Source organism: Athene noctua, chromosome 4, assembly GCF_965140245.1.
Source record: "Athene noctua chromosome 4, bAthNoc1.hap1.1, whole genome shotgun sequence".
NCBI classification, from domain to species: Eukaryota; Metazoa; Chordata; class Aves; order Strigiformes; family Strigidae; genus Athene; species Athene noctua.
In genome coordinates, this window is record NC_134040.1 from 291,243 (window position 1) to 304,007 (window position 12,765).

Consider the following 12,765-nt stretch of genomic DNA (forward strand, 5'->3'; position numbering starts at 1 on the left):
GGTTCTTAGTCCCACAGCAGGGCACCTGGCTGATGCGTTTGTCCTTTATTAGTGGCTGGTGGCCGTGGGCTGCTGCAGCGGGGAGGCGGGGGCTGGCCGCTGGCCCGGCACGGGCAGCAAAGCCGGGTTGGGGCAGGAGGAAGAGCTGGTGCGGCGGAGCAGGGGCGGCCGCGGGCGGCCGCTGGGTCAGAGCTGGGACAGTCGCTTGGACTTTGGCGGCGGAGGCGGCGGTGACTTCAGCGCCTTGTTCCCATCCGGCGGCAGCACGGGGGGCATCTGCAGGCAGGGGGGCAGTTATGGGGGGCGGGGGGCACAGGGGGCCGGGGGCTGGGGCCGGGCTGTACCTTCCCTGCAGTGGTGTCGCTCTGCTCCAGGAACGTCTCGTAGACTGTAGGGCTGATCTTGCGGGGCAGCGGCGGGACCTTGCTGGCGCTTTTCACCCGCCCGCCAAAGCCGGTGGGAGACACGGACAGCCCTGCGCGGGCAGGGGGTGGGCTGGGCAGAGCAGCCGGCCCAGGGGGCGCCTCGGGGTGCCCTGGGCTGGCTGTCGGGGTGCCCTGGGCTGCCCAGGCCAGCTCTCCTGCCTGCAGGAGCAGGATGGCCCTGGGTGGAGGGGCTGGGGGTGGCACAGGGGGGAGACCAGCTGGGAGTGGGGGGCTGGCCCCTGTGGGGAGCTGCTCCGGGCACTGAGCCCCCGCAGCGGGAGGTCTGGGATCGGTGACCGGCAGCTCCATGGGAGGGTTTGGTGGGGAACGTGTGACCTGTGTGGGCAGTGAGGGCTCCTGCCTGCTCCTGGCCGCAGGACGGGCCCGTGGCACCGTGGGGATGGGGTGAGTGGGTGGGGGTGTCAGTGCTGGGGTGGAGACAAGGACTGGAGGCTGCTGGGGGCTGGGGAAGGTGCCCCCCAGCCCTGCCAGGGGTGGGGGGGCTGGGAAGGCACCTCGAGACGGCGGCATTGTGGGGGTACCTGCGGGGCTGGGCTGGGAGCTGGGCGCGTCTCGGCTCGGCAGAGGCTGTTTCCCTTCGGAGCTGCCCAGGCCGCTCTCGTTCACGTTGTAGGAGAGTCGCCGCTTCTCGTCCTGGGGTGCAGAGGGGAGGCTCAGCACCTTGGGAGGGGCCAGGCTGGGTCACCCCCCCAGGAACGGGGGAGCCTCTGGCAGGGCGTGCTGCTCCCAGCGCGCTGCCCGCACTCCCAGTCTCTAGCGCTCCCTGCCCTCAGCCCCCGGCGGGGCCTGGCGCTGCTGGCTGGGCCAGGGGCTCAGGGTGCAGCGGGAGGGGCAAGAGCGGGGCCCTGGGGAGGAGGGGGGACCCGGGGACGTCACCTTGGGCTCCGGCAGCTCCGAGATGGACTGGCGTGGGTCCTGCCGCCGGTACCCGAAGAAGGTGCTGGAGCGGTTCTCCCTGCGCTCGCTCCTGCGCTCCTCGCTCTCGGCGGGGCGGGGGGCAGCCTTTGGGGTCGGGGGTGTCTCCGTGCTGTGGAGCAGCCATGGCTGGTGAGGAACAGGCGGGTGGGGGGGGAATGGGGGGCAGGGCTACGCCCTGGGTCACCAGACCATGGCCAGGAGTGGCCGCCCTCAGCCGGGTGCCAGCACCATCTCTGGCAGAGCCCAGCAGCGGGTGCATGGGGGGACAAGCCAAGCGCGGGGGACAGTGGTGTGCGGGGCTGCACGTGGGGTGTCTCTGCTCCGTGTGACCCCGCGGGGAAAGGTCCCTCCAGGGCAGGACGGACCCCTGAGATGCAGTTTGGTGTGAAGGGGAGCTGGGAGGGCAGTGGGCTGGAGGGTGGGAGAGAAGCATCTGGGGCAGAGGAGAGTGAGGGTGGCCTGGGGCCAGCGCTCCCCACCATGGCACTCGCCTCTCTCCAGCGTGGCTCAGCCGGTCCCAGTCGGGTCCCCAGGCCACAGACCGGGGTCGTCCACTCCGCCGGTCCTCGAAGCAGACCTGAGAGCAGGGGGAGCCTGAGAGAGAGCCTGGGGGGCTGGGAGTGCAGAGCCAGCAGTGCCCCTTCTGCCCAGTCCTGCTTTTGGGCCAGTGCCAGACCCCCCTAGCAGTGCTGCCCCCCAGGCAGGCAGGGACCCCAAGGACACAGTGCCCCTCACTCTGTTGCTGCTGCAGCCCCAGCCCCATCGGGCTGTTCCCTGCTGCCCCAGACCTCCGCTGGCCTGTCCCAGTGTCACCCACGGGTGCCGCGTGCCATCGGTGCGGCCCTGGTGGTGCCTCCTCGCGCTCATGCCGCCAGCACTCACCATCTCCCGCACCCCGTACTGGCTCTCCACCTTGGCCCGCAGCTGCAGGAAGCACTGCTCCATGCGCTCGTGGAAGGGCCGCAGGTCCTCTGTCACCTTCCGCCCGTGGATCCGGATCCCCTCTGCCAGCAGTGGGGTCTGAGGGAGAACGGGGATGGGTCAGCCTGGGCTTGTGGGGCCCCCCGGACAGGGACACGGGGCACTTGGTGCCCCCGGGCAGCTGCCCCCCTCCAGCTGCCAGGCAGATGCGGGGGCTCTACCTGCCAGGCGATCAGGTCCTTCAGCTTCTCGATGTTCCCCTTGTCCTCAGGGTGCTCCTGCAGGTAGGAATCCTGGAAAAAGGCCTGGGACAGCCCCCCCTCAGTCCAGCTGACCGGCTGGCTCGGCTCCGTGCAGGCAGGGGATGGAGTGAAGCACTGCCAGGGGCGATCGCCAGGCCCGGGCAGCCCCCGCACGTCCTCACCGTTTCGTACTTGGCAAAGCCACCCATGACCGCAGGGTCCACGATGCCGTTGAGCAGCATGGAGAGCGGGTTGATGGGCAGGCTGGGGTCGTTCTGGTGCCGGTTGATCTCGCTCATAATCTTCTCATTTGTTTTCATCATGGTCTCGATGGCGTTTTCCAGCGGGGAGATGCTGGTCTGTGCCCGGGGAGGGAGGCAGGGTCAGCACCCGCTGGCCCAGCAGCCTGCCTGTCCTGGGCAGGGTGGTCACCCCCGGCACCGGCTGCCTGGAGCCCTGCAAGTGCTTGTCCCGGCCCCGAGCACAGGCCGCGGGCAGGCACGAGCTGCTGGGAAACCTGGGTAAGTGTTGTGGCTTGGGGGGGGCAGCTGCACAGCAGTGGCCACAGCAGACACAGGCACGTGTGGCCACGCTGGTGCAGTCCTGTGCAGCACAGCAGCCCCATGACAGCCCACGGCCTTTCGTGCATCTCTGCTGCTGCAGCACCTGAGGAACCCCAGACTCCGGCCGAGCAGGTCCCCGATGGAGGCATAAAGCCCCTTCGCGGAGCTGCTGCCGGCAGCACCGGGGTCACCGTGCTCCGCTGATGCTCCTCTGGTGCCTCTGCCCTGCCCGTGTGTGGTCTCCTGCTTCCCGGGGAGGAGATGTGCGTCCCGGGGGCTGAGCCCCACAGACCAGTCCCTGTCACTGGGCTGATGCTACTGGCACCAGCTGACAGAGGCTGGGGGTGCCCCGAGTGCCAGGGGTCTCCGTGCCGGGGACAGCGTTCCCGCCTGGCACAGGCCTGTGGTCAGCGCTGGCGCTGGGGCAGTGGGGGCCCGGGCGATGCCGGGGGGGGTTATTCCCCGCTGCTGGAGCTGGGCTCTGAGGGGGAGGCTCTCGCACCCCGCTCTGCAGGCACAGGGTGCACAAGGGAGCTGGGGCTGCTCCGCCACAGGTGCTGCCCCGGGGGGCCGCAGGGACACGGCAGCTAGCGGGGAGCCACGGGGTTTGGGTGGGCTGGATCAGGCTTGCACTGGGCGCAGAGCTGCCGGGGCCGGGGCTGGGCTGGGACAGGGGTCAGGACACGCTCCCCCCGCCCTGGCTCAAGCTCAGGAAGCGTGGAAGGGGTTGGGGGCAGCGCGCCCGCCTGCATCTGGGGTTTGGGATGCTGCTCGGGGCAGGGATGCCCCAGGAGGGCCCCACTCCCCCCACACCCCCTCCTCACCGTGGTGGTGGAGATCACCACGAACCAGCGCAGGATGCCGGGCAGGGGGTAGGCTGTCATGAAGGTCGTCCGCTCGATCCACATGGTCTGTGGGGAGGGCAGGAGGGTGACTGTTGCCCTCCTACCTGTCACTTGGGGACACCCCTGCCTGCTCTCTGGGGCAGAGGGTCCCACCTCCCCTTCCCATGGGCACGGGACTGCCACCCTCCCCATCCCAGCACTGGGAGAACCCATGTCTCTGCTGTGTCCTTCCTCTAGACCCCCCACCCCCCCTGTCCCTCCCCGCCGGGGTCCCATCAGCTCTCACTGCAAATTCATTGTCTGGATCCTTTGGGCCTTTCTTGAAGGGCCGCGAGTAGCTGAACTTCTGGATGTGGTTGGCTTTATAGAAACTGTGGGGGAGGGAGGGGGGCAGAGCATGGGAGAGGTTCCCCCCCATTGTGTCCCCTCCGGGAGCAGAGCGGGTGCGCCCTGTCCGCCCCCAGGCACTCACTTGGTGATCTGCTCCGGGATGCTCCGGTCCTTGAACCGGAGCTTGGCCTCCTCCACCGGCTGCACGGTGAAACACTGGATGTCTGCGGGAGTGAAGGAGCCGCGGGCACAGACAGTGGGGACAGGGGCTGCGGGGGAGAGGGGCCCCGGGGCTCAGAGGGGGAGAGCCCCAGGGGTGCGGGGACCCGCGCGGGGAGTGACGGCAGAGGGGACGAGCTGCCCTCCAGCCCCGTCCCCGCACTCAGAGGATACACTGCCCCGGGGAACCCGTGATGTCCTGGCTGGGCGGGGATGTGCTCTTCAGCTTCTCGGCGTTGGGGAAGGGGCTCAGCAGCCGCATCTCAAAATCCTCCCGGCGCTCGTACTCCTTGCCCCGGTAAATGAAGACCTTGTTCTGTGGGGGAGGAAGATGTCAGCCTGTCCCAGCACGCTGCGGCGCGGGGCGGGGGAGCCCCGAGGCGTCAGGGGTGCTGGTGCTGAGGCTGAGCCCTTTGCTGAGCCAGAGAACCTCCTCTCAGAAAAAGCATTTCCCCAAACGCAGCAACTGGAGGAAAAAGGAATTAAAGGGTGGGCTGGCTTGGGCAGCGAGGGCTCTGGAGCGAAGGCCTCTGGCCGGGCACAGGGCGATGGGTCTGCGGTCAGGGGATACAGAAACCACCCAGGAGACAGCGAGGAGCCCTTGGAACCCACCCTGACCTCTCTGAGAATGACACCGCCCTCCCAGTGGCTGTAACGGCAGGGTAGGAAACCAAGGACCAACACTTTGGATGGAAGAAGCCCACCGAGCATGGCAACTTATATCCAAGGGGGTTAAAACCCCACAGAGTGTAATGGGGGCGAAGCACTTTGCTCTCATCCAGACGGACAAGCCCCACTCCTGCTGGTGGACACCAGGAGCCTGTTTGCCAGCACAGGGAAAGGGAGCGGTGCTGAGCCCCCGCCTCCAGCACCGACTGCAGGGACGGGGAGAGGGTCTGTGGGGAGAGGGTTGGCAGGGAGAGGGTTGGCAGGGCTCCTGCAGCGACCCTGGAGGTACCCAAATCTGTTCCTAAGTAGCACAGACCCATCTCTGCAGGACAGGTACGACACGACCCACACCTGCCCCCACAGCCCAGACACGAGGGCGCAGACCCGCGCGGGGCACCCGGCCGTCACCACCACCTCAGTGAGGGGCCCTGGCCGTGGGGTCAGCGCGGGGGCTCGGCTCAGGGGGATCCACCCTGAGACGGCCACGGCCACGTGCCTGTGGCTGGCGCGGGGCGGTTGTAGCTCCTACCCGGAGGAAGGTGGGGAAGCCCTGCCCGTAGTAGCCCACGGCGAAATAGTCCGGGCTGGGCCGCAACACTTTCAGGATCTTCTCGTAGAACTTGGCTTCTCGCTGCTGCAGGGCGAGAGGGGCAGGAGTGGGGACGGGGCGGGGCCCTGCCATGGGACGGGAGCCCTGTGGCCCCCCCAGCTCACAGCCCCCAGCCCAGCTGAGCACTCACCAGGATGTCACTCAGCATCTCGTAGTCAAAGACTTCACTCTCGTACTGCTCTGCCAGCTCCTTGCAGATGTGGATGGCCTCCTCCCACATCTGCGGGAGACGGGGCCAGGGCGGGGGCCCCGCGGTGTGGGGTGAGCTGGGGGCAGGGGGGGAACTGGGGGCTTCCAGGAGAGACTGGCCCCATCTGTGGGGGCACCCGCACCCCTGCTCCTGAGCGAGGGGCCAGGGCTCTCCCTGTGCAGCTGCGGATCCTGCTGGGCACCAGCGGATGGGAATGGAGTGGGGTGGGATGGGATGGGATGGGATGGGATGGGATGGGGTGGGATGGGATGGGATGGGATGGGATGGGGTGGGATGGGATGGGGTGGGAGGAAGGACAGATGCGCCTGTGGGGTGAACCGCCAGCCCGGGTCGCTGCGGGGCAGCTCCAGCCCCCCCTGCCCAGCAGTGGGTGCGTGGTTGGGCCGTGCCAAGGCTGGGGGTTTGGAGCAGGCAGCAGCGCTGTGGGGGGGAGCCGGCTGTGCCCTGGGACAGAGCAGCTCCCGCCGGCGGGGCAGGGCGAGGGGGCTGCTGGGGCGAGGGGGCTGCTGGGGCACGCGGCCGCGCTGACCTTGCCCTTGTCAAAGTAGTCGATGATCTGGTTGTAGAGAGCCTCCTTCAGCTGGCGCTGGGTGTGCAGGCTGGGGCTGTGCAGGCCCTGCATGGGGGCTGTGTTTGCCTCCTCCGACCACTGTGTCGGGGCAGCAGGAGCCCGTCACGCCGAGCGCCAGTGGGCGCCGGCTGTGCGGCCCCTGCACCCCCGTACCCCACCTTGAGGAGCCGGGCATGCAGCAGCAGGGTGTAGGCTCCCTCTGTGTAGTTCTCGTAGCTGACGTGCAGGTCCTTCAGCTTGTACAGGTACCTGGGAGCAAGGGCACCACGGCTGGCGCAGCTCAGGGCCCTGCTCCCCATGGGGCAGCATCCCCCCCCACACCCCCCCAGCCCCTCCGCCCACTCCAACATCTCCATCCCACGGGGATGGTGGGGCTGGGGCAGCTCGGGGCGCTGGGACCCCTCACTCCGGGGAGATGTCAGGCTCCCCGTGTCCCGCTCACCTGATGTACATGGCCTGGCGGTCAATCTCCTTGTAGAAATTCTGGGGAAGAGCAGGCAAGGCTGTTCTGAGTGACCCCAGGAGGGGCCACGTGCCGCGGCCCCCCACCCTCCCACACCTTGCTCTGGGTCACGGTGCTGCCGGGACTGTCCCTGCGCAGGGACTGGGCTGCCCTCGGCAGCGGGGAGCTGCACAGCGCCTCCCAACAAACACTCCTGGGGGGACACCGGGTCTGGCATCGTGGGGAGGCCAAGGGGGAAATGGGGCTGAGCCCTGGGGGAGCGGGGGGCACGGGGCAGGTGCCCACCAGGAGGTTGACGGTGCAGCTCATGCTGTAGGTTTTGTTCTCATCGTTCATAACAGCCCGGTAGTCGAGGAGCCGCTCCAGGAGCCCTGTCACCAGCTCAACGAAGTTCTCCCCAGCTTTGGCCAGCTCGGGGTGTCTCCGGCAGCAGCTGAGCAGGCTGGGGAGGAGAGGGGGTCACGAGTCTCACAGCATCTCAGCTCCGCAATGCTCCCGCCACTGCCCGGGCTCAGCTCCCCCAGGGTGCAGGGAGTTGCAGTGGGGGGGGTGCAGGCCCCCCCCAACAAGGGATGAAAAGCCACACTTGTCTGCAGCGAGACAGAGCGAGCCCTGTGCTGCCCCCCACCAGGCACGGGGATGGGGGAGGCACCTGACAGTTCCAGCCACCCGCACACGAATCTGTGGTGGGTGGGCACCACGGGGCAGGAGCAAGGGCAGGGCAGGGGCAATTCCTGGGGCAGTGGCACTGGGGGGGGGACAGGCAGGGTCACGCTGGCCAGGGCAGCAGCGGTGTCCAAGGGGCAGAGGACACTGCTGGGGCAGCAGCATCCCTCCGCTCAGGCCCCGCTCCCCCCAGAGAAGTGGGCTCTGGGTCAGAGGAAGGGGGTAGCCGGGATTCAGGCGGGGCAGGGGGATGGTGGGCAGCAGAGGGACCTGCCCTGGAGAGAAGCTTGTGGGGACGTGGCTGCGCACTCACATGCTCTCAAAAAGCTGCTTGTACTGCTCATCCCCGCGGCCGCCCTCCACCTCGCTGTCCAGCTTGCGCAGGATCTCGTCCTCAAACTGCAGAGGCACGTGTGAGCACGGCCGGGGAGCCGAGGTGGGGCTGAGGTGGGCCCCAGGCAGCCGCGACTGCAGCCCCCAGGACACGGGGACAGGAGGGGCAGCGGGACCTGGAGCCATATCGAGCCCCCAGCGCCCCCCGGCTCAGCGGCCACAGCCCTTTCCCCAGGGCTGCCCAGCACAGAGGGTCCCTGTCCCCCGCCGGCCACGCTGCTCCCGGTGCGGATGGGTTCCACACTGCCCCAGCACAGACAGGGCCCCATCCTGCCCTCTGCATCCCTGACTCGGTCCCCAGTCCCCATCTCACTCCTGTGCTGGCCTTTGTCACCATCTCACACAGCCGGGGCCCGGCTGGCCCCAGGGGTCTCTGGGCAGTGCCCTGTGCCCCCGAAAGCCCCCATCTCCCAGCTGATGGTCAGCCCTCAGGTCCTTGGGGTTTGTGCTCCGGCTGCAGCCGACGGACCCAAAATCCTGGGGATCCTGCACGAGCACGGTCTGGGATGGGGGACCTTGGACTTTGCCTCCACGCTGGGTCCTTCCGGGGTCCCAAACTTGGGGGTCCTTGCCCCCCTGGGCCAGGGGCACTGCCATGGTCGGCTCCCGAGCCACAGAGCCCCTGTGCCACGACAGCTTGGGGACATCCCCCGTGAAGGCCTTGGGTCTGAGCTCCTCTGTGCCCACCCTGCTCCTCCAGCACAGCCCTGGGTGTGAGCAGGGGCAAGGGAAGGGGCTGCAGTGGGACCTGCGTCACCGTGGCTCCAAGGACAACCCCAGCCCCCCCCTCCCACGGGACACCCCGGGAAAGGCTCCCAGCTCAGAAGAGACAAACACCACCTAATTAAAAACTGGAAAAGCCTTTTGTGTGGGGAAAACTCACAGCAATGGGGGAAGCCGAGTGGGAATGCAGAGGTTTGTGCAGACCTCCCCCCCCACTCCCTGCTGGGTTCTTGTTTCCAGGCAGTGCTGGGATGGGATGAGCGGGTGATGCCTGACCTGTCCCTGCTCATCCCTGGGAAATCCTCTGCATCGCCCACAGCTCTTCCTGCTCCCCATGTCCCGGCCAGCCCCCTCGTCCCTCCCTTCTGCAGCCCCACACCCCAGGATGGGAGGGGAGGCTGAGCATCGCTTCCACCCACCCCGAAGGGGACAGACCAGCGCGGGTGAGGAGCATGTTGCGGCCGCGCTGGCCTCCTGCTACAGCCGCAGGCACTCACCCGGCTGAAGCTGCTGGTCAGCTGGTACTCGCAGAGCATCATGTCAAAGAAGATGGGGATGGTGGACTTGCGCAGCTCCAGCTCTGGCACAAGAGTCATCTCCAGGATGGGGCCCACCATGCCCGGGATGAACTCGATCTTGCGGTGGCCTGGGGAGGGCAGGGAAGGCTGTGGGGGGGCTCTTCCAGTCTGCTCCCTGAGGTCAGCCCTGGCCCGGGGCCCCGCGGCTGCAAAGGGCAGCGACACGTGGAAGAGGCAGGGGAGCAGTTCTGGGGGTCTGCCGATGCGTGGCAGAGCCGGGCAAACCCCCGGGGCAGCCACGCTGCTGGGCCGGTAATGCCGTACGGCCCGGAGAGCACGGCAAACGCGGCCGCGGCACCGTCGGCTGGGGCTGCGCCGCTGTCCCAGAGGCCCTGGCATGTGTGAACAACCCCTGTGGGAGCCCGTGGGACTGGGGAAGGGGAAGGCAGGGCTGCAGGCAGACACCAGCCCCGAGAGGGGAGGCTGCCTGCAGGGAGTGCGAGCTCGTGGCTGGGCACAGCGCCTGCAGGCTTGCACACCCACGGCCTTGCACACTGCAGATGTGTGCATCGCACACGCTCATGTAGCCCACAGATTGCACATCCTGTACCATCCCACGGGCTGCACATCCCACGGGCTCGCCCACCCGCAGATTTACACACCTGCCGATTCACACGCCTGCAGGCTCACACAGCTTGCTTGTGCCTGTGGGCTCCCACACCCCACACTGGCAACCCCCCGCTCCCCAGCACCCGTTTTGGGGCCAGGGTGGTGAACACCAGCCTGCAGAGACTCGCCAAGCCTCCTCGCTGCCAGCCACGCCGCAGCTCACCGAGGTTGTACCACATGTCCCGAATGGAAGCTCCGATCGCAGCCCTCATGTCCCCGTACCTGCTGGGGCGGGTGTGGTTAGCATCGCTCCGCAGCCCGGGGCGCAGCACCCAGGCCAGGGGCCCGAGCACAGCCCGACCGGCTCATCCCAAAATCCCTGAGCCACGGCACGGCAGCGGGCTGGGGCAGGGACACGAAACCGAGTGGCAGAGCTGGGCCCTGGCCGGGCTGGGGAGGGCGGCAAAGGCGACTCACTTGGCCAGGATGCTGTTGCGCTTGGCCTGGGAGAAGTTCTCCAGTTGCAGGGAGTCCTGGGTGAGGAAAGCCACGGCCAGGTGGAAATAGTTGTTCCAAAGCTGCGGGGAAAAAATGGGGACAAATGCCAGGCTGGGTGGCACGGGGGGCTGGGGGGGCAGGCCCGGTGCCAGGGCAGCGTCTGCTCACCTGCAGCTCGAAGCTGCTGTTGCTCAGGAACATCTCGGTCAAGGTGGTGGCAAACTGGTTGATGGCACGTAGGAACTCCCTGTGGGTGAGTGGCCGCGGGGCGTGAGCCGAGCAGCACCCAGGGCAGAGCTGGGCCGGCGGCTCCCGGCGGTGGAGGAGCAGCGGCGGGGGGCGGCGGGGGCCAGGCCTTGCAGTGAGCCCCTGCCCGCACCCACGCTCCGGCCGCACCTTCCCGCCCACCGCGGTGCAGCCCAGCGCCACCCGGGCCCCCCAGTCCCACGTGTCCCGCACCCCTGGCGTGCACAGACCCCCGGTGGGAGGGACAGGGTGTCTGGCATCAGCTTCCCGCTGCCCCCGGAGCCCCCCAGGCGCAGCAGGCTGCAGAGATGGGCCTGGACTGTCCCAGGACAGAGCACGAAGTGTCTGGAGCTGCCCTGAGCCCACCCGAGCGTGGCGCCAGGGCTGTTGGAGGGGATGTGGGGGGGTTAAGCTCAGCCGGGGCTGTCGGCACAGCCATGCCCCCGTGCCCTCTGCCAGCCTCTCGCTCCGGCCCCAGCGTCCCCTGTGGGTCCCTCCCAGCGCGGCTGCCCTCACCGGTTCTGCACCATGTTCATCACCACCCAGTCGGAGGGGTACACCGTCTTGCCAATCAGGTCCTTGAAGAGGATGAAGGTCTCCATGAGGAAGTCCTGCCGGGGAGGAGGAGGAGGTGTCAGGAGATGGGCTCCACCACGGTGCCCTCCCGGGACGATGCCGTGCTGAGCACCGGCGCTGGGAGCCGCCCTGGCACCACCCGACAGCGGGACCTTCCCCTGCATGGAGCAGGGACGGGCTGTGCTGGGGTCCGGGGCGGGGGGGACCAGGGCCAGGTGCCTGGGGGCGGGCAGAACACTGGGACCAGTGGGATGGAGAGAAAGGGAGGTGCCGGCGACGGCGGGTCTGGCGGCACTCACCATCAGCTCAGGCCGGGAGGGGAAGGCCCTGATGTAGGAGCTGTAGTGGTCCTTGTCCATCTGGCTCAGGATGGCGGCCATGCAGGCCACGTAGTGACTCTGGGGGAGAGAGGCTGCTCAGGAGCTGCTGAGGCTCCGCGCCCGGCACCAGGGGGGGTGTGGGGGGCCAAGGGGGGCCCACACACACCCTCTGTGTCCCCTCAGTCTGTCTGTGCCCCAGAGCCCCGGCTGCCCTGGGGACCCCTCACCCTCTGCCTGCCAGGGTACCCTCATCCCTCAGACCTGCCCCCGCAGCCCGAACTGGGCAGCAGCTGAAGCTGGAAAGCCAAGGGGGTCCCGGCCACTGGACGGGGCTGTTGCTGTCGCCAGGATCCTCCTGAGCGCCGCTGGCTCGGGCAGTGGCCACCTGCAGCGCCGGGTCAGGGACGCTCTGGCGAGGATGCAGCAGCCGCCGAGCCAGCGCGTGGGGAAGCTGCAACCAGCATCAACGGCGGACCAAGGGCACTGTCACCCCTGTCACCCCTGTCAGGAGGAGCGAGGGCCCTGCCGTGCCCCGGTGCCACCAACAGAGCTTTGTGGGCAGCTTCACGTGCCAACCCTTCCCCGGAGGCTGCGGTGCCACGAACGCTGCGAGGGCACCCGGGCACAGAGCGTCGCCGCCCGTCCCACCTGTGGGGAGCGAGCGTGAAGCGCTGGCAGAGCGGGGAAAGGGCCACGAATCCACCCGTATCCCCTGAGGGGCTGCGTGCGCCATGCCAGGGCGCCCTGAGACACCCCGGGGGGCCGGGGTCACCCTCCCCGCTGACAGAGCCCGGCCTGAGCCCTGGCCGGGGTTCTGGGGGCCGTTTCTCATGTGCCAGCCAGGGGTGCGTGTCCCCCCCATCACCCCACCCCGTGTGGAGCCTGGGGCAAGGCAGGAAAGCGGCGGGTGGAAACTTTTACCGCAGAGCCGCCTTTTCTGGGGATTTGATGAGATTGGTCCAGTCACCCGGGAAGAGCTGCTGGGGCGGCAGCTGGAACTAGAGCGAGGTGCCCCCCTGCACCCCCCGCTACACCTTCTCGGAGGGAAGCTGCGCTCCCACCCACACCGCACCCCGGTACACGCTCGGACCCAGGCCGGGGCCTGTCCCGGGGCTGCTGCGTGTGGGGGGAGCGGGCCCAGCGCAGCACGTGCACCCCGGACCCGCGGGGTGGCCCCCCACAAACGGTCCCCGACAGCCCCGGCCCCG

The 12,765-nt window shown here is 68.5% G+C and overlaps 1 protein-coding gene across 1 annotated transcript in view; it reads right to left on the reverse strand.

Moving 5' to 3' along the window:
- Positions 1 to 47: 47 nt before the first annotated feature.
- LOC141959851 (dedicator of cytokinesis protein 2-like) overlaps positions 48 to 12,765 on the reverse strand; it is a 64,307-nt gene continuing 51,589 nt past the window's right edge. Inside the window, exons 29-53 of the mRNA XM_074904157.1 lie at positions 11,537 to 11,635; positions 11,178 to 11,272; positions 10,584 to 10,662; positions 10,395 to 10,495; positions 10,141 to 10,199; positions 9,288 to 9,436; positions 7,988 to 8,073; positions 7,294 to 7,450; positions 6,988 to 7,028; positions 6,704 to 6,794; positions 6,504 to 6,623; positions 5,894 to 5,983; positions 5,683 to 5,787; positions 4,659 to 4,800; positions 4,408 to 4,489; positions 4,222 to 4,306; positions 3,915 to 4,001; positions 2,710 to 2,886; positions 2,507 to 2,590; positions 2,247 to 2,384; positions 1,856 to 1,941; positions 1,323 to 1,473; positions 968 to 1,079; positions 345 to 475; positions 48 to 276 (exon numbers count right to left, since the gene is read on the reverse strand). Of these exons, the coding sequence (XP_074760258.1) occupies positions 187 to 276; positions 345 to 475; positions 968 to 1,079; positions 1,323 to 1,473; positions 1,856 to 1,941; positions 2,247 to 2,384; positions 2,507 to 2,590; positions 2,710 to 2,886; positions 3,915 to 4,001; positions 4,222 to 4,306; positions 4,408 to 4,489; positions 4,659 to 4,800; positions 5,683 to 5,787; positions 5,894 to 5,983; positions 6,504 to 6,623; positions 6,704 to 6,794; positions 6,988 to 7,028; positions 7,294 to 7,450; positions 7,988 to 8,073; positions 9,288 to 9,436; positions 10,141 to 10,199; positions 10,395 to 10,495; positions 10,584 to 10,662; positions 11,178 to 11,272; positions 11,537 to 11,635 (2,637 nt within the window). The 3' untranslated portion in view covers positions 48 to 186. The remainder of the gene's footprint in view (positions 277 to 344; positions 476 to 967; positions 1,080 to 1,322; positions 1,474 to 1,855; positions 1,942 to 2,246; positions 2,385 to 2,506; positions 2,591 to 2,709; positions 2,887 to 3,914; positions 4,002 to 4,221; positions 4,307 to 4,407; positions 4,490 to 4,658; positions 4,801 to 5,682; positions 5,788 to 5,893; positions 5,984 to 6,503; positions 6,624 to 6,703; positions 6,795 to 6,987; positions 7,029 to 7,293; positions 7,451 to 7,987; positions 8,074 to 9,287; positions 9,437 to 10,140; positions 10,200 to 10,394; positions 10,496 to 10,583; positions 10,663 to 11,177; positions 11,273 to 11,536; positions 11,636 to 12,765) is intronic.